Consider the following 17,869-nt stretch of genomic DNA (forward strand, 5'->3'; position numbering starts at 1 on the left):
TGAGTGTGTTTCGCGTTTTGGTTGTGTGGTCAGCGCAGGCTTCCGTACTCTTCGTAGTGGCAGAATGGCTAGCTGGCTGTGGTTACGCTGTGTTTTAGGGCCTCATCTGCAGCGAATTCACCGGACACCGGAACAATCTCGAGCCGAGGGCCGAGCAGGAAGAAGGGTAGGAGCGTCTGAGTGTCTGGGTGTGTGTTTAAAATCACCTGAGTGTGGGAGCAGAGCCGTGATTCCTGTCACAGCGACGACCCGCCTGCGGCTGCGGCCCGGAAGTGTCAGCGGTCTGTTATTGAAGCTCCGCTGTCACCGCCGCGGTCACGGGCGGTGAATGAATGAAGTGTCAGCGGCAGGTGGACCCTGACTTTATTATTCTACTGTAACACCATCAGAGAGTCTGACTGAAGCTTCGCTACATGTTGTCTCCAGAACTGTATCACACGTGTGCTAACGGAAGCTACAAATCAGCTGAGGGGGGAAACTGCCCAAACTAAAGTAGAAAAGCTTTCCGATGAACCGACAACGAATAATGACAACCACACACATTCATGTTAACTCTGGCAGAGTGGTGTGTAGTTGGAATATGTATCCCTCAGACATCTTTAAGTGACTGCAGCCAGTGCTACATGCTAAGCTAACGTTAGCAGCAGCACTGTTCCTAATTAGGAAGTGTCCCCTTCTGTTTCCAGGGATGTAGCTACCAACCCAGGATTGTGGAGAAACACACCGACAGCATCCTTGGCTGGGTCAGTATCTCCGTAAGACTGATCATTTCATGTGAATCAGATATGAGAAGTTCAGTCAGGTAATGTGTGTGTGTGTGTGTGTGTGTGTGTGTGTGTGTGTGTTTGTTTTCTCCCCCCAGGCTTCAGCTCTGTGGTCTCTGTCCTACTACAGCTCCCCTCTGCTCCTCTGCTATCTGTACAGGAAAGGTAGGTTGTATGATCTATGTTCAGGGAGAGACAGATTATTTCTATATTATCAAATCACAATTTGTGGCATAGAGCTTATCAAGGTTCACCATCCTCTGTCCTCATCAAGAGTAAGGAAAAACACAAAACCTATTAACAGAGGAAAATAACATGTGAGGGATCCCTGTGTAGCCTTAGAACATCAGCGAAATAACAGTCTTTACAACATTTAGAAGAAACAGTTTGTAACATAATGGAAAAGTGTGTCAGAGTTTAAAGTCTTTATACATAATAAAATGTCAGATAGAGATGAAGGGAGCTGCCTGTAGGAGCCGAGGATCAAACCAAGCCTCTTTTTTACCTGGACATGTAAGAGTAGAAGTCTCATTCGAGGGACCGGCAGTGTTTTTCTCTCCCTCTGTTAAAGCAGAGAAAATACTGCTGTGGGTTCTTCTTGGGAACTGCTGTGAGATTAATATAAATTGAAACAAGTGTATCATTCCAGTAAGACTGCACATCAATAGGAAGTAATTACGTGAGGTTGTGTTCTAATCCTTATTGTATAATTGAGCTCTGGATATTGATATGCAGATGGTTGCAGAGCAGTTGTCAGCCTGTAAATCTTTGTGTTGGTGCTGTTAATGAGGCTCGGCCCTGGCAGAGCTGTGGGGGACAGTGTAAACGTCTGTGTCACTGTTGCTGTTTGTGCTTTTAGGTTACATCTGCAGCAGTAAGTTGGTTCCAGTGAGTCAGTATTTGGGAACCGTGCTGGTGTGTCTTCTAGGAGTGGCCTGTCTAAGAGGTGAGGCTTTAGATTTCAGCTGAGACTGCTGTGACTAATTCAATAAATTCATCATTAGATATGATGTTGATGTTCAGATGATAATCCTGTGCAGGCCAATAAAATGTAATCATCACAGAGTCAGTTGGACAAGGTGTACAACCACAAAGCATACTAAACACACCCTTGAAGCTTTGCAGCAATGTGTGTTTTTTGTGATGTGTTCATCGATCTGTTAATCTTTGCCTTTCCCTTCTCCTCGTCTCGTCTCTCCCTCAGGGTGGGGCAGATGGAAGAACTCAGAGTATCTCCAGTTTATCTCCATTCTTGAAGAAACGAAAAAAAATCACACTCCAGCAAATAAGGTGAAACCTCGAAATCTTTGAAACACAAAGCAAGAATTTACCCTTTGTACTAGTTCTTCAGAATTTGACTTGAAGCCCTATTCTTTGTTCTCTCATAAAGAAAAAGCTGAGGTGTTACGACTTTGACTTCTCACACTGGCCTTCAGATTTCAGTTGGACAGAAGTCAGCAATCCGTACGTTTTCGCTCTTATATCCAAATGGCCTTGTGTTCGCTGCAATTCTTTTCACAACTAATTCACTGTTCTGTGAAGTTAACCAACTGAATCCACTGACTGTTAAACGGTTTGTGGCTCCTTTGTTTCATTCTAAGCCTTTGACTTTGTGTGTGACAGGAAACTGTCCAAAGCTGGTGTCTCTCTGCTGAAGCCAGAGCCCAGATTAAGAGGAGCAGCAGACAGTGTCCTCAACTCTGTGCGCACTCTCCCATGTCACATCATCAGGTAAATGCAGTTCATACAGCAGGATCCAAAAATACAGACGGGAGAGGATTGCATCTTATTTCACCCTTGTCTTCTCATCTCTTTTTTACCAGTGAAATACAGTGTTAAATGGTGCAACAGTGTCATCATGTCTACTCTCTTCCTCTGCAGTTATCTTATTGTTCACACATTCGGGAGGAGGATGCTGTATCCTGGCTCTGTAGGTTTACTGCAGAAAGCCATGAGGCCCATGCTCCAGCAAGGCCAGGCTAGGCTGATCGAAGAGGTAAACACAATCACACCTTTTAACTGACAATGCTTGTTTTAATAAATAGCTATCACCATTCTCTGTCAATTTCCCTCCATTTTTTCACAGTTTGATGGCCAAAGGAACAAGCTTGTGGCTTGTGATGGGAATGAGATCGACACAATGTTTGTGGATCGAAGGAGAGACGGGGGACCAAACAGCCAGACTCTGGTAATTGTCTGCAATGGTTTTATGTTTTTGTGTCTTGGGCTTGTTCCAGGGTGCAACATAACTTCTGTTGCATGAAACGCATCACAAATTGTTCCTGAAATGTATGAACTGTGCCACAGGTCATCTGCTGTGAGGGGAACGCTGGCTTCTATGAGGTGGGCTGTATGAACACTCCACTGGAGGGTGAGGAGTATTCTTCAATTTTCATATTTATGTTCTATTAGTCTGAAACTGTATTTGAGTCAGATTTAAAGCTTCTGTTGATTTTGTAGGGGGCTACTCTGTGCTGGGCTGGAACCACCCTGGCTTTGGAGGCAGTACGGTGAGCAGCGTTATCACAGTTAATGCCATAAACACAGCTAAACAGTTTCACCCAGTCTGCACAAACAATGCAGGGTAAAAACAGTTTGTCGATATTCTGGTTTCGGTTGGACAGAGTTGCACAAGAGGGCAGGCAGAGTGCCACAGTAGATGATATCAGTAAAGTGGAACAAGAGATTATAAACATGTTAACCCTTTAGAAGTACAGTTGGTGGCTTGAGTGTTATTTTAACTGCCTGATTTATTTTTTCCACTTGGATCTATTTGCCAGGGAGTGCCATTACCCCAGAATGAGGCCAATGCCATGGATGTAGTGATCCAGTTTGCAACACATGAACTGGGCTTCCAGCTCAATGACATAGTCATGTATGCCTGGTCCATAGGAGGATTCACAGGTACACTACACCAGTACATCTTCAGCATGTTTTAATGCTGTAAATGTGACTCATCCTATTCTCTCCCTTATTTCCTCCCCCAGCCAGTTGGGCAGTGATGTCATACCCAGAGGTCCAGTCAGTAGTGTTGGATGCCTCGTTTGATGACCTCCTGCCTCTGGCCCTCAAGGTCATGCCCGACAGCTGGAGTGAGTCCTAGAGGTTAAAGGTCCTGAACATAAATCTGCATCTCCTCGATTTATTTCAATAACTGAGACTGTGTTCTCCCCCAGGACCGTTGGTGCAGCACACAGTCAGGCAGTACATGAACCTCAACAACGCAGAGCAGCTGCTCAAGTGAGTGGGAGAAGTTTATAGTGAAACTAATCATCATAAGAATATGATGATGCATCATAATACAATATAATGCGATGATGTGGTTAATGACTAACATAACTCCTCTTCCTCAAGATACCAGGGACCAGTCCTGCTGATCCGAAGAACTAGAGATGAGATCATCACCACAACGTAAGTGCCCACAGTCAATCTCTCAGTAAATATAGCAGCACAGTGCATTTTATTGTTTTAGGAACATTATGTGCAATCAAAGTGTTTTGATTAAATTAAAATGTTACCAGAAGCTTGTAAAATTTGCACCTGATAGGTTTTATGATATTCACTGTTCCAAAGCTATTTACAACTGCCTCAACCTCCCTAAGATGATGAGCTTTGGGCTTTGAAGTGCCTTCTATTTAAAAAAAAAAAAAGTTCACAGCAAAGTTCTATGAATATTATATTTCAGTAAGAAACTTGAGCTGAATGGTATGATAAATAACCCTAACCCCGTCCCTCAGAGAACCTACCTCCACCAACAGTCCCCTTATGAAACTACATTTAAATTCACCACATCAAGTTTTTTATTTCTATCTTGAATTTCACACACTCAATCCTCTAAACATTCCTCCTTACTATTCCTTGTGTCCCATCCCTACACAAAATGTCATTGAAAACGGTTGGAAGTTTTAACATAATCCTGCCAACCAACAAACAAAAAAACAACTACCTCTTGCGCTCACCACCATTGTGGTTTCGTAGAGGGAAGAAATCTCTAAATTTACTCCAACACTGTTTACTGTTCTCCAGGGGTCCAGAGGACGTCATGTCCAACAGAGGCAATGACCTCCTGCTCAAACTGCTGCAGTTCAGGTGAGTCTCAATGTTTAATTCTCAATAGTCCAACTTTTGCATCTGCTCTGCTTGGACTTTTTGAGTGACATGTTTTTTCTGTGCAGGTATCCTAAAATAATGACAGATGAAGGGATCAGAGCTGTCAGACATTGGCTGGGAGCCTCTAATCAAATAGAGGAAGGTGAGTGTGTTCACACCATCAACATTTCATAGACTGCATATAAAGATGGACGACATGACACTTTCCCAAAAGTGGAGCCAAAGCTTCTCAATCACCCCCTGGTGGCTAGCTGCAGTATGGGTCATAAAACGTTAGTGGATGGTCACTATAAAAAAAAAAATATTTGTCAACTATATTTTTCTCAAAGAGAAAGTAAGTAGTTCTTTTCTCACTGATGTATGTAAGGGATATTTGTGGGAGGAAGTGGAGGTGAGTGGTCCATCTTAATATTAAGTCTATGGTTGGATTAATTATAATTTCTCATTTTGACTCTGTCAGAGTTGTGTAAAATAGAATAAATGAATGTAAAGCGCATCATTGTGTAACGCCAGCTCACTCTTGCCCTCCAGCATCTGTGTACAGTGGTTATGAAGTGGACGACGACTGGTGTGTGTCTGTGCTGCAGTCATATCAGGCGGACAGAGATGCTTTGTTTCCATGGAGTGTTGGTAAGCCCCGAGTTCCTTTCACATTTAATAGGCAAATTAAACTTCACACAGCACAGCCCTCGTAGCTGCATGTATCACCTCCTAGTGTTCCTATCTGGTCTGACACACTCTTACTGTTACCAGGTGAGGATATGACTCTGGAGGGAAGGCGGCAGCTGGCTCTTTTCTTGGTAAGGAAATGATCTATTGTTAACCATGCTCTCCATCTCAGCGGGTACACTAGTTTTTCTTCCTGTCTGGGTTAAAGGGCAGCCACCTGTGGTCTTTATCTCTGGTTCTTCCCTTCACACGTACAAAGTCTAATTTCCTTTTCTACAATAAGCCCCCATTTACTTGCTTTAGGCTCACCTTCCCCTTCTCTCACACTCCACAAAAAAAAAAGAAAACGCATCACAGCTACTCGCAGACATCATTACTGCTGAGAAACACTTTCCCGGTTGCCATAGCAACCAGCTCACCTGTGCTCTCAGGTTGACTGGTGTAATATATTTCACCACGCTCAGCTTATTGAAGTCATTTAACATCAAACAAGAGGAGTGCCATCAATTACAGCTAATGCTGTGCTTTTCCTCCCCGGGTAATGCCTTCTGAATTGGACTTTATTCACCTCCCCATGTAAACCCTTAAGAGATGGGAGAGATGTGCGCCAGACACACCGAACCTAATATAATCAAGTTCTGCACTTTTTGTTCATTTCCCTCCCACACCTCTCATTCTCAATTCCTCCTCCGTCCCCACTCTCTTTTCTGTCTCTCTCTCCAAGGCACGGAAGTACATGCGAAACTTTGAGACAACACACTGCACTCCTCTCCCCGCCTCTGAGTTCCACTCACCCTGGAGACTGTGAAGAAAGAAAACAGGTGGATGGATGAGAGGAAAAGAACAGCCCGCGGTCAGCGTGTGTTCTTGGCATGTTGTGAATGTATTACTGTGAGTTCTCCTCTCTGCAAGACAGATTTATTGTCATATATTGCTGCTGTGGTGGCATCCGGAAAGATCTGGTCTACTCTAACCCGGCCAAAAACTTGCAAACTATAGTACATCTTTTCTTGTTAAGGTTAGTGTTTAGTCATTTTTTTTAGTGTTCGTTTCCTCAAAAAGAAAAGGATGCATTTGAAGTAAATGCACAAGCCATCACTCACTCCTTCCATTGTTCCCTCTTTGGCTGTATTTGTAAAGAAACACCAGGGAGTAAACTAATACACAACCACAAGTTAATATAAATATTGTTGATGTTTAATCTTTAGAAATGCAGCCAGACAGTTTAGGCTTTTCAGGTTTTATTTTTTTTTTCTGTGGCCACTATCTTTCTGAACAGAGCTATGCTCGAAAAAGGTTCTATTAAATAAGTTGAATAAAATGTTTGACATAAGGGACTGAATTAGTTGTTTGTTGCTTGATGAAAGGTTTCAACAAATTGCACATAATATACTCTCTCACTGAACACAATTTTCAACCTTAAGAGCTTTATTGAATTCCCTTCATAATATGATCTTGAAAAATTAATATGAAAAGTAACTTGAAAGAAGTGGAAATAAATCCTGATGAAACCTCACTCAGGGGGAAGGTTGCATCATTTTCCGGAAGTTGTCCGTGGCGTCCGTCACTTTCTCAAGTTCAGTTTGACTCTGCCGTAGCTGCGGAGAAAAGGAAGCGATTATTTACCAGGAGTTCACATCTTTGCACCCGGAGAAACCCTGCGGGTTAAATTTAGTTCTCCCACCTTCTCGGCATCCTGCTCCTGCACCTTCGCTGGCACCTTCTCCTTATAGTCGCTCTTCGCCATCTTCTCTCTCAGTTTAGCCATTTGTTTTTCCAAGTCACCTTTCTTTGTCATTAGCTTCGCCACTTCCTTCTCCAAATCAATGAGACCCTGAAGAAATAAAAGATGAAGCGAAATGAATGACTAATAAAATCTACAATCTGGTTATTTCAGGGGAAACAGTGGAGCAGACCTAGTTAAATATTCATATCATATGTACCTTGATCACTTCAGAGTGATGTACATTTATACTCTTAACTCTTATTCAGGTCAAGTTAATTTGACCAATGTGGAACCTTAAGATCAAATGATAAACGACTAAAGTCATCCACACTAATCTATTTGCACATCACAGATGAGAGGAACCAAACAGATCACCAGCCCTCACCTTGAGCATAAGGTTGACAGTACATCTGTCAGAGGCAATAGCCACAGCACAGCCTTCTGGGACGGGCTGGTTAGCTGTCAGAGGGATGATGGCCTGAGAATGTGACAAGGTCTGAATCTGCAGACTGAACTTCTGCACCAGGGAAGCAGTAGCAGAGTCTATGCACTCGAGATAGCCTGGGAGAGACGGGTGCAAAGTGAAGGTTAGGCATCATTTACGTACTTAAATAACAATATACATAAAAGATTCAATATACTGACTGTTTTACTGAGAACATTCGTGTGAACAGAAGAGAAACTGTTCCATATGTCACATGAAAGAACAACAGTGACAAGGAGTAACTGATGTGTGTGCTTCTGCTAGCGGAGTTCCTGGAGTGGTGTTTCTTATTTCCCGTGTGACTCATACACAAAGATTTGAAGTGCGAATGTTTTCAGGCTCATAAGTAAGAGTAACAAAACCACAAAGTCAAAACACTGTTAAAGTCCTGCATTAACTAAATAAACAATTTCAGTAAAATTGGCTTCTTCGGAGAAGTAGAAGTACTCCTACACTAACCCTAACTCCTGTTGTGTAACCTATCACTAACCTGTTACAGATGCATTATTGTGTAAACATGCTGTTTTGTAATTTTATCTAATTTAATGCTGCTTGTTTATAAACTCAACATGGTTGTTAGATCAACTCTTTCTTAATAAAAGTATTAGAACCCGACCGATTTATCATTTAACGACGATCCTGCAGTGTTTGAAAAAGTTTTCATCAAAAGAGGGCTTGGGTAAAATGTTATGAAGAGCCATCATTATGTTACGACCATAATAGCTAATTGAGATGAAGTACAGTTGGCCTTGAAAGAAAATTTATTTTGTGTAATAACTCACAGTCAGCTCGGGTCTTGTTCAGGTTGTAGTCAGCTCTGAGTGAGCGGATGGTCTTGACCACAGTCATAACAAACTCCATGTCACGGTCGATCTCCTCACTTTGCCAGCAGAACTACAATGAAAGAAATTAAAATGTATCACTCTCAAAGACTTGACTCGACTTCTGTTTGTATATTGGTGAGTTTTAACACAACCCTCTGTTCTCAAACTCACCTCCTCTGTGTCGGGGTAGGATGTGACACTGATACTGGGGGGGTCACTCTGAGGTAGTCTTCGTGGAAGCCTCTGGTAGAGCTCCTCAGTGACGAAGGGCATCAGGGGAGCGAGGAGGCGCAGACCGACCTCTAAGCAGGTGTAGAGGCTCTGTCTGGAAACCAGGGCTTGTCTCTGGCTGGCGTCGTCTTCCTCAGCTTTACTGAACACTGGTTTCAAACTTTCCTGGAGATCAAGAGGAGGAGAACAGGAGATGAGAGAAAAGTAGTGGAATTTTGTATGCTTCATTTAAGACACCATAGCCCTTTGTTGAACTTTTTACACTTCGTCACAAGGTAAATGGACCGTGGCTGCTCAGTGTCTGAATGGTTCTTACCAGGTAGACATCACAGAGCTCGTACAGCCAGAAGTTGTAAATGGTGGTGGTGATGCCCGGGAAGTCGTACGCTTTAAAGCTGGCGTCGCAGAGGCCGACAGCAGCGCTCAGTCTAGACAGAATCCACCTGTCTGACACACTCTCCTCTCCACACAACTGGGAGGGAACCATGGCAAAGAGGAAATGTTCAGATTCAGTTAACATGACACTTGTACTTGTTACCTCCCAGATGTCAACATGTAAAAGCCTATGAATACAAAACAGGGCAGCAAACTATACCCCCAGACAAATACTGAGAAAAAAAACAGTTTTACTAAGCACTGACTTGCTCACAATAAGGCTCATATGTCACTGGATGAATATAAAAAATATAGTGCAGTGTTTCATTATGTTCTGTTTGTCCTTCATCTCTTCTCCTGGTCTCACCTGGGCTTTCTCTGATGGCACAAAGTTGTCTCCCAGACTCTTCATGGCGAACTTGACAGCGTTCCACAGCTTGTTGCAGAAGTGACGGTAACCCAGGATGCGGTTGACATCCAGGTTGATGTCTCTGCCTGAGGGACACAAAAAGGAACAAACGATCATTCAGTAAGCATTAAAAACTGACAGGACTGAAATGCTGTTTTTCCAGTATTTTGATATGTTTTGTGAATTTAAAGCAGAGATGCAGGCCGACGGCCAACGCAGGCAAGAGAGAAGAGAGGGTAAGAGCCACAGAAAAGACAAACAAGTTCACCTTGGCTTGTGTAGGCGCACAGGGCAAAACGGAGAGCATCTGTGCCACACTCTGGGATGCCACTTGGGTAGTCTGACTTCTGGCCCTGCTTTGCCTTCTCCACCTCCAAAGGATCCAAGTTGCTGTCTGTCAACTGGGCGTGAAGACCCTGGAGGGTAGAGAGAATAAAGTGGAATGTCACCACTGAAAAATAAAACAATGGGTTGTCTCGGGAACGAGAAGCCCCTCTCGGCTGCTTCTTGATGCCTTAATTGGACGGACAGGAAAGGACCTTGTAAGGAAAAGTTAAGGGTGAAGTGCAGTTCACTACCAGTCCTTCAGTGCCCTCTAGAGGACGGTTCTGCTTCCTCTGACGGAGCAGTTTCGCCTCCAGCTGGTGGAGAGATTGATGGCCGCAATAAAAGCTTGTTGGAAGCGGAAAAAGGTGCTTAATAAAGCTTACATAAGGATATTGGCCCCAGAGGAGCAATGAGTGTGTGGCGACCATGTAAAAGACAACTCAAATGGGAGACAGGGAAGACTGCGTGTGTCGGTGTGTATCTGAACATGCATCAAATCGTGATAAGGATTTACCTCCAGGGAGATTCCTGTAATGACATCCAGGGGGTCAATGACGTTGCCTAGAGACTTGCTCATCTTCCTTCCGTGGGCATCCCTCACCACCGCATGCAGATAAACCTGTGAAAAGAAATCATTACAGAGTCACGTCCAGTTAATAAAACTAAAATCAGATTCTGTGTTACGTATCGGTTTTGACAGTTTTGATTGGTCTCACCTCTTTAAAGGGCAGCTTGCCCGTCAGTTTGAGGCCCATCATCACCATTCGGGCAACCCAGAAGAACAGGATGTCGTGGCCCGTCTCCAGCAACGTGCCGGGATAGAACACATTCAGGTCCTGGTTCTAAAGGAAGACCACAACATTTATGACGGAAATACACTGATGAGCACTGTCTAAATTTTTATATGAACACTTTAAAATATTCTGAAGTGGACACAAACCAGTTTATCGCATTTTACACCAGATGCAACAAATGCAGGTATATACTCTTGTATAGACCCTGTGCATGTTTGCATGCTTCTACCTTTACAGACACATTGGTGCACATTTTTTTCAAGAAATGTGACTGAAATGCATTTGCTAAAATAATGAATTATGGGAAATGTAGTTTGTTTTTCAGAGCTCTTATCATGCAAAAAAGTTTTTAAAGTGGTATTTAAGGCAATTGCTGACGATCTAAGCAGTGAGAGTGATATTAAAGCAGATTATAGCAGTGTTTCGTTGCTAAAAGGGTTAAAAGATAACTTCAACGATTTGCAATGAAAGCCAAATTCATGTCTCTTTGCTTCGGAGGATAATATATTAAAATGTTTGTAAATGGCAATTTGATCAGGTTTTAGGGGTGGTTGTTTCCAAATAATCTTTAGTTTTTACAGTTCGTTTTTGTTCTGCACCTGAGGTTAGCGTTTTGATAATAGTAATATCGACTGCAGATAGACGGAGTGAAGGGCCCTTTGTGTCAGTAGAAAGCTGACAGACCTCATTCTTTTACCTCATTAGGCCACCCGAAGATAGAGAAGGGGAAAATGCCAGAAGAGAACCAAGTGTCCAGAACGTCCTCATCTGAAACGCAGGGACAAAAGTTATCTAATCTGTATAAATGTAGCAAAGAATGAATTAAATTAGGTGAATCAGTGAAGTGGCATAACATGATCTGATTAAATAATCTTTATGGCCGTTGTGGTAATGAGATTGCTGAATGAAAAGCTGTTCAATCTTACCCTGTCTGAGGGTGATTTTGTCAGCAGACACATTGAAGCGTTTTGCTGCCTTGTCTCTGGCCTCCTCCTCTGATCTCCCACTCACCCAGTAGTGACCGTCCATGTCCTAAAGAACAGAAAACGCAAAAAGAGAGGGAAATAAATAAAGGAAACTAACGATTCATACAGAACGAGACACATTCTGAAAACCTTGACACTATTAACAGACATGGTCTTACCTCTCCTGGTTTCACAGAGGGATCATTGACAGTGACGAAGTAAGCAGGGATTCGATGACCCCACCACAGCTGTCGAGAGATGCACCAGTCCCTGAGAGGAAGATGGATGGATAACTGAAGGACTCACTGCACACTTCATAAATCACAGTAATCTATTGCCCAGAGCTGAAACAATCAGTTGATTCATTTAAACCAGTTGATCAACAGAAAATTAATCAGCAACAATTTTGATAATCAATTAATAATTTCTGTGACTTTTAATTTAGCAAAAATTACAAAACATTATTTGAGGATTTGCAGTTTTACTTTCTCTTATGTGCCAGTAGATTTAGAGACTTTAGGTATTTTCATTTCTATTTAAAAACCTGACCCATACCTTTGTGTAAACTAGGTGAGATACAAACAAACAGACGAAAACATGACGTTGTTGGTGGAGGTAATTACCTGATGTTGTCCATCCAGTTGAACCACGTCTTCAGGTGGTGATCGGGGATGATTTTGAGTCGTCCCTCTCTGACGGCGTCCGCGGCCTCCTTCCCCATGTCTTTGCAGTTCACGTACCACTGTGGCTTCAGCAGCGGCTCCACGATATCCTTGGAACGACTGATGGAGTAGATGCACATTGTGGCTTAAAAGATGATCCTGAATAGGTAAATAAAACCTAAAACACTAAATGAATTATGTTTGACTTATTCACACGCTAAGTCACCTTTACCTGCAGACTGGAACGACCATGGGGTTATCTTTGATCTCTTTAAACTGGCCTCTATCCTTCAGAGCCTGCAACACTGACTTCCTGGCCTCAAAACGCTTCATGCCCTGGGGGACAGAAAGAAGTTCAAAACTGAAAAATGAAGAAATGAAACTGCTGCGCCGGGCAAACTACAAAGAGGGATGACTTTTAGTGTCACACTGGAGATAGCCTCATTGCAGGGGGAAGGACGATAATGAGACAGTGTACCAGGAAGGGAGGAGGCACATTAATGAGCAGGCCATTCTCATCCAAGATGTTGATGAAGGCCAGATTGTGTCTCTCTCCAACCTCGTAGTCATTATGGTCATGAGCCGGGGTGATTTTGACAGCGCCTGAATAGAAAATGGTGCAGAGGGACATGAGAGGTGGAAAAGAGAAAAAACAACAACAGCCATAATGAGGAAAAGTGACTTAACGATTTGTTACTGTTCACAGTACACTCTAGACCGACAGACAGCTCTTCTTCTCCTGTAACAGCGTCTACCTGTTCCAAAGCTCATGTCCACAAAGTCATCAAAGACAATCGGCATCTTCCGGTCACAGAAGGGATGCAGCACCATTTTCCCCTTCAGATGCTGATATCTGGGGTCAGTGGGGTGGACAGCCACAGCCGTGTCTCCCAGCATTGTCTCGATACGAGTCGTGGCCACAATCACTTCCTCGTCTACAGAAACGAAAAGAGGACGAATGGAACAGAAAAACAGAATTACTCGCGTGGAACAAGATTTCTTTGTTCAAAACCTTTTTTTTTTTAACCCACAAGCTCACGCACCTGAACCATCCACCTTGTATGCGAACGACACCAGGACCCCGAACTCCACTTTCTCTTTGTAACCAGGTACAGGCAACAGAGTCCTGCCAGTGAGCTCCTTCTTATCCACCTGCAAACCAATCAGAGGATTTAATCAGGAGAGGACACCATGGTCAGCACTGACTGTTTGAATCTGTCCGTTACAGTCTGCTTACAGGGTTAATGAAGTAGGGCTTCGTAGATTCGATATGAATACTAAAATTATACTTTTATCACCCTAATTCTAAAATTATTATAACATATTTTGCACCTTGATGTGACTTCAAGAGTCAAGAGTTGAACAGTTTGTTTTTTTCGATAGATCATCATCTATCTAGATAAACAGGTAAGACTGATTGATATTTAACCAAAATGCTTAAATCAGAGAGTAAAGTAAATAACTTGCCTCTATGTCAGAGATGGCAGAGTTCAGTGAGCAGGACCAGTTCACCAGCCTCTTGCTCCTATAGATCACATTCTCTTCATGCATGCGAATAAAAGCCTCTTGGACGGCATAGGAAAGTTTCTGGAGGTAGAAGAAAAACGGTTAATACGTGAGAACAAGAAATAATTCTTTTAAATGTTATTAATATAGGTTTAGGGATTTCAGAGAAAAAAAACCTCACAGAGTCCATGGTGAAGCAGGCTCGGTCCCAGTCCAAAGAGGAGCCAAGTTTCTTCAGCTGGTGGTAGATACGGTCTCCTTTTCTAAAAAGGCAAAACAGTCATGTTTGATTTTCATTTTTATTCCAATATTGTCCACACAGGTTTCAACTCTTCCTCAACTCACTCATTCTTCCACTTCCAGACTTCCTCGATGAAGTTTTCCCTGCCCAGGTCATGGCGGCTCATACCCCTCTCTCTCATCAGCTTTTTTTCTACCACCACCTGGGTGGCGATGCCAGCGTGATCACAGCCCGGGTTCCACAGGGTGGTCTCGCCTCGCATCCTGTGCCTGGAGAATTTCAAACATGCCGTCAACAAACACAAGAGTCTTATTAAATACATGACTATTTTAAGGCTACTGCCAACAGTCCATCTGCGGCTACCATCTGGTGAGACTGTCCTGAATGGCGTTGGTGAGGGCGTGACCCAGGTGAAGTGAACCAGTCACGTTAGGTGGAGGGATACACATCATGAAGACGCCACGAGGATTCTGCTCACTAATGCTCTTCCTCTGCAGAATATAGAATGAGAGAGAAACGCGGTTATCAATGAAAAATGTGACATTATTTTACTGTAGAGACAGAGGGGGGAGGACTTTCTTACCCCATACTCAGGTTTGAAGAATCCCTGCTTCTCCCACCATGGATACCAGGCAGCCTCCACATACTGAGGACTGTAGGCGTCAGGAAGGGGGCTAACGACATCTGACACCAGCAAAGAAAAAGAGAGGGGTTGGAAAAAGGGCCTGGAGCTAATTGTGATAACTGCATTCTGCTTATTATACATTTTATGACATGTTGTGTTAACTTTTCGCAGCCCTCTAAAACAATTATCTACTCCTGAGTCTTCAGGAGTCTGTAAGAAATCTATTTGTGCAATCATCTGCACAGCAGCTCTCTTAGAAGTTAATGTCTTTTAGAGGCTGAATGCTCCTTTTTTCCAGTCGATATAGTGACCACAGCAGCTTCCCTCTGCAGTGATGCTGAGTGTATACCTCTATTACATAGAATCCCACCTTCCCATTGAGATTAATCACCTTTTTTCTCCCCGGAAGGAGTGGGGACATTGTATGTGATCACACCCAACTCTTTCTTTTCAGGTTTGGCTTTTTTCTGTAGAAAGAAAACAGAACACACACAAACTGCTATCAAGCAACCCATGTAAATATCTGTTTTATATCTGTCCATATTTTTGTTTTTCAATCTTTTCAAGCTTCTGTTTTTGACGGTAATCTTTACCTCGGTTGGTGGCTGTATCTTTTTCTTCGCCTCCATGTCCTTCTTCTGTTGGAACTTTTCCAGCTTTTCTCTCTTCTTTGCTTCCTTCTTTAGCTGAGCTTCTGTCTTTGGAGGACCTGAGGAAGAAAATGTCCCAGAAAAATCAGACGAATGTTTACAACAAAGAAAGAAATATCCATGAACTGTAGCACAGAGCCTCCTGACCATTAGCTGTGGCGTCAGCAGAGTCAGCAGCAGGACTGGCATTAGCAGTTTTAGCATCTGTAGCAGCGTTCGTCTTCGGTGTAACAGGCACCATTTTCTCACACAGAGTGATCTTCCCAAACACCTTTAGAAACTGTGGCTGATTAATGCAGGTTGTAAACCACCTGGTAACACTGGGCAAGACTTTCCTGTCTGGTGGCTCCAGGGCCTAAAAATAAGAAGAAAAATGTGATCACAATATGATTGGCTGATATCAGGCTAGGGGACAATAAGAACCTATGTAGGATAACCTGTAAAACAACAAGTTGTTGCACAACATACTTACATATTTGAAAGGTAGAAGAACAGCTGTAGCTACAGCCATGTCAGCCAGGGTGAGACTCTCTCCCACCAGGAAGGTTCTTGGTTCCAGTGCCTGATTGAGAACCTTAAGAACACGAAGCAACTCTGCACGAGAGCTCTGCTGGAGCTGAGAATGCACGAGTCAAACAGTCTCATCAAAACATCATACAAATGTCTATGACCCCATTCAGACCATCTGTCCTGAGTGATATGATCACAAGTGCTTATTGTTTTAACTGTGTGACGAATAATCTGTCCGGGGCCACATATGAAGATGAATGAGAAGTAATCTTTTCTTTTTTTTTTACTTTTCTTATAGCTAATAATTGTATTGGTTTAAGGCAGCCAGCACAACATCAACACCGACACTCACATATTGATTGATACCTCTCTTAAATTGGTAAAAGATTTCTTTACACCACAGCTGCATGAAATTATTTTAACTCCTCCTGACTACTCACACACTCACTCACTCACTCACTCACTCACTCACACACACACACACACACACACACACACACACACACACACACACACACACACACACACACACACACACACACACACACACACACACTCACTCACTCACTCACTCACTCACTCACTCACTCACACACACACACTCACACACACACACACACTCTCTCTCTCTCACACACACGCACACGCACACACTTTGATACCAGATGTGACGAGCCACTTGTGATGGGATCTCTCAGGACAGATGTTTGTACCAGGTCTGATCAGGTTCACATTAAGAATGTGGATACTCCTCTCACCTTCTTATCCATTGCCATCATCCCCATCAGTGGGAAGACCACAGCACAGGACACAGGAGTGAGCTCATTGTCTGCGAAGCTGAGCCACTGCCACACCTCGCTCTGTTGTTTGGTATCTACACCGGCTCTCTTACCCAGAGATGCCAGGTACCAGGCCACAGCACTGGCCCCGCTCAGGACAGCGTCACCCTCCCCAGCTCCCATTACCAGGGCCGGTCTGGAGCGGGCATTCAGGGACGCAGGAGGGTCCTCTGTGATGGTCCGAGGGCAAGAGGTTGGACAAAACTCTGCAGCCAGGAGGGCCAGAAGGCTCCTGAAGTCATCGGGGTGAGGGGACACATAGAGAGTGGCCATCTCTGGTGGAGAAACAGAAAGGATTGTAATGGTAAACACTGATTCTGACCCGAGCTCAGTTAATTTTCTTTGTGCTGCCAGCTATACAAAACAAATATGCCTGGCATTTTAGTACAGACATGGTGGAGAGGGTGTGTTCGTGTTGTTTAAACGCTCCAAACTGGTTATTTTGTTATTTCAGGCAACGTCAGAGAAGGTTGTTAGATGTGTAAACAAAGTGATGTGAACGTATTGCATAGAAAAGAACGTATTACAAAAAACCCTAAACACCATCGTTTCACAGTGTCAGACGGTGGATGGTTGGTTTCCGTCAACTGTCAAAGCCTGAGGAGAAGTAGTCCCAGGCTAGTTAGCTTAAGCTAATGATACTAACTAAACCCCAACTTTGGTGCAAACCATGAGCTCAAAGCGTCTTTACGCACAAAGTCTTCGCTTCAAAGTTCTCCTAGGGACCAATGTTTAAAATAATATGGGGCTTGTTATTCAAAATGATCCTAATCTGTCCTCCTACCTTTGAATGAACCAGAGACAGACGTCAGTTGAAGTTAGCAGACACGACAGAGCCACATGAGTCCTCTCTCCGCCTCCTTGCGTCTGATGCAAGAAACGACTTCCGGGTTTCATCCGCTACTTCCGTCAACAAACGGAAGTCTGTTCAAGTTTTATTATTTTAAATTATAAAATAACAACATCAACATGTGGCGGGAAAAAAGGAATACAGCCTTTATTTTTGTGTCATTAACAAAATATAATCAAATATCCGTCAATTCAGAAGATAAAATAATGTATTGTGCAGAAAGACACTTATCATATTGACTATACTGTTGCACAATTATTAATATGGAATTAATGATAGTATGTTGAGTATGTAAAAGCTGATTGTGG

The 17,869-nt window shown here is 43.2% G+C and overlaps 2 protein-coding genes across 2 annotated transcripts; one reads left to right on the forward strand and one right to left on the reverse strand.

Annotated features, from left to right (window-relative positions):
• The first annotated feature begins 9 nt into the window (after nt 1-9).
• Nucleotides 10-6,876, forward strand: abhd16a (abhydrolase domain containing 16A, phospholipase). Its single transcript, XM_020093026.2, has 20 exons — nt 10-166; nt 687-743; nt 863-929; nt 1,624-1,710; nt 1,969-2,054; nt 2,155-2,228; nt 2,388-2,495; nt 2,646-2,760; nt 2,851-2,952; nt 3,072-3,135; nt 3,225-3,274; nt 3,545-3,668; nt 3,752-3,856; nt 3,941-4,004; nt 4,119-4,175; nt 4,791-4,853; nt 4,940-5,016; nt 5,406-5,504; nt 5,628-5,674; nt 6,268-6,876. Exons 1-20 carry the CDS (start codon nt 65-67, stop codon nt 6,349-6,351), a joined length of 1,632 nt encoding a protein of 543 aa, XP_019948585.2. The 5' UTR covers nt 10-64; the 3' UTR covers nt 6,352-6,876.
• Nucleotides 6,877-6,953: 77 nt separating this feature from the next.
• On the reverse strand, nt 6,954-17,618 carry vars1 (valyl-tRNA synthetase 1). The gene is made up of 29 exons (XM_020092900.2): nt 17,496-17,618; nt 16,631-16,986; nt 15,835-15,978; nt 15,510-15,717; nt 15,306-15,421; nt 15,104-15,179; nt 14,671-14,771; nt 14,451-14,578; nt 14,192-14,356; nt 14,028-14,109; nt 13,808-13,927; nt 13,384-13,492; nt 13,096-13,275; nt 12,819-12,943; nt 12,573-12,676; nt 12,302-12,460; nt 11,858-11,948; nt 11,640-11,745; nt 11,411-11,481; nt 10,636-10,761; nt 10,434-10,538; nt 9,861-10,008; nt 9,551-9,678; nt 9,125-9,280; nt 8,749-8,973; nt 8,536-8,647; nt 7,655-7,830; nt 7,228-7,377; nt 6,954-7,141 (listed from the first exon to the last, which is right to left on the reverse strand). Exons 2-29 carry the CDS (start codon nt 16,982-16,984, stop codon nt 7,061-7,063), a joined length of 3,846 nt encoding a protein of 1,281 aa, XP_019948459.2. The 5' UTR covers nt 16,985-16,986; nt 17,496-17,618; the 3' UTR covers nt 6,954-7,060.
• Nucleotides 17,619-17,869: the final 251 nt, after the last annotated feature.

Source organism: Paralichthys olivaceus, chromosome 13, assembly GCF_024713975.1.
Source record: "Paralichthys olivaceus isolate ysfri-2021 chromosome 13, ASM2471397v2, whole genome shotgun sequence".
Classification (NCBI taxonomy): Eukaryota; Metazoa; Chordata; class Actinopteri; order Pleuronectiformes; family Paralichthyidae; genus Paralichthys; species Paralichthys olivaceus.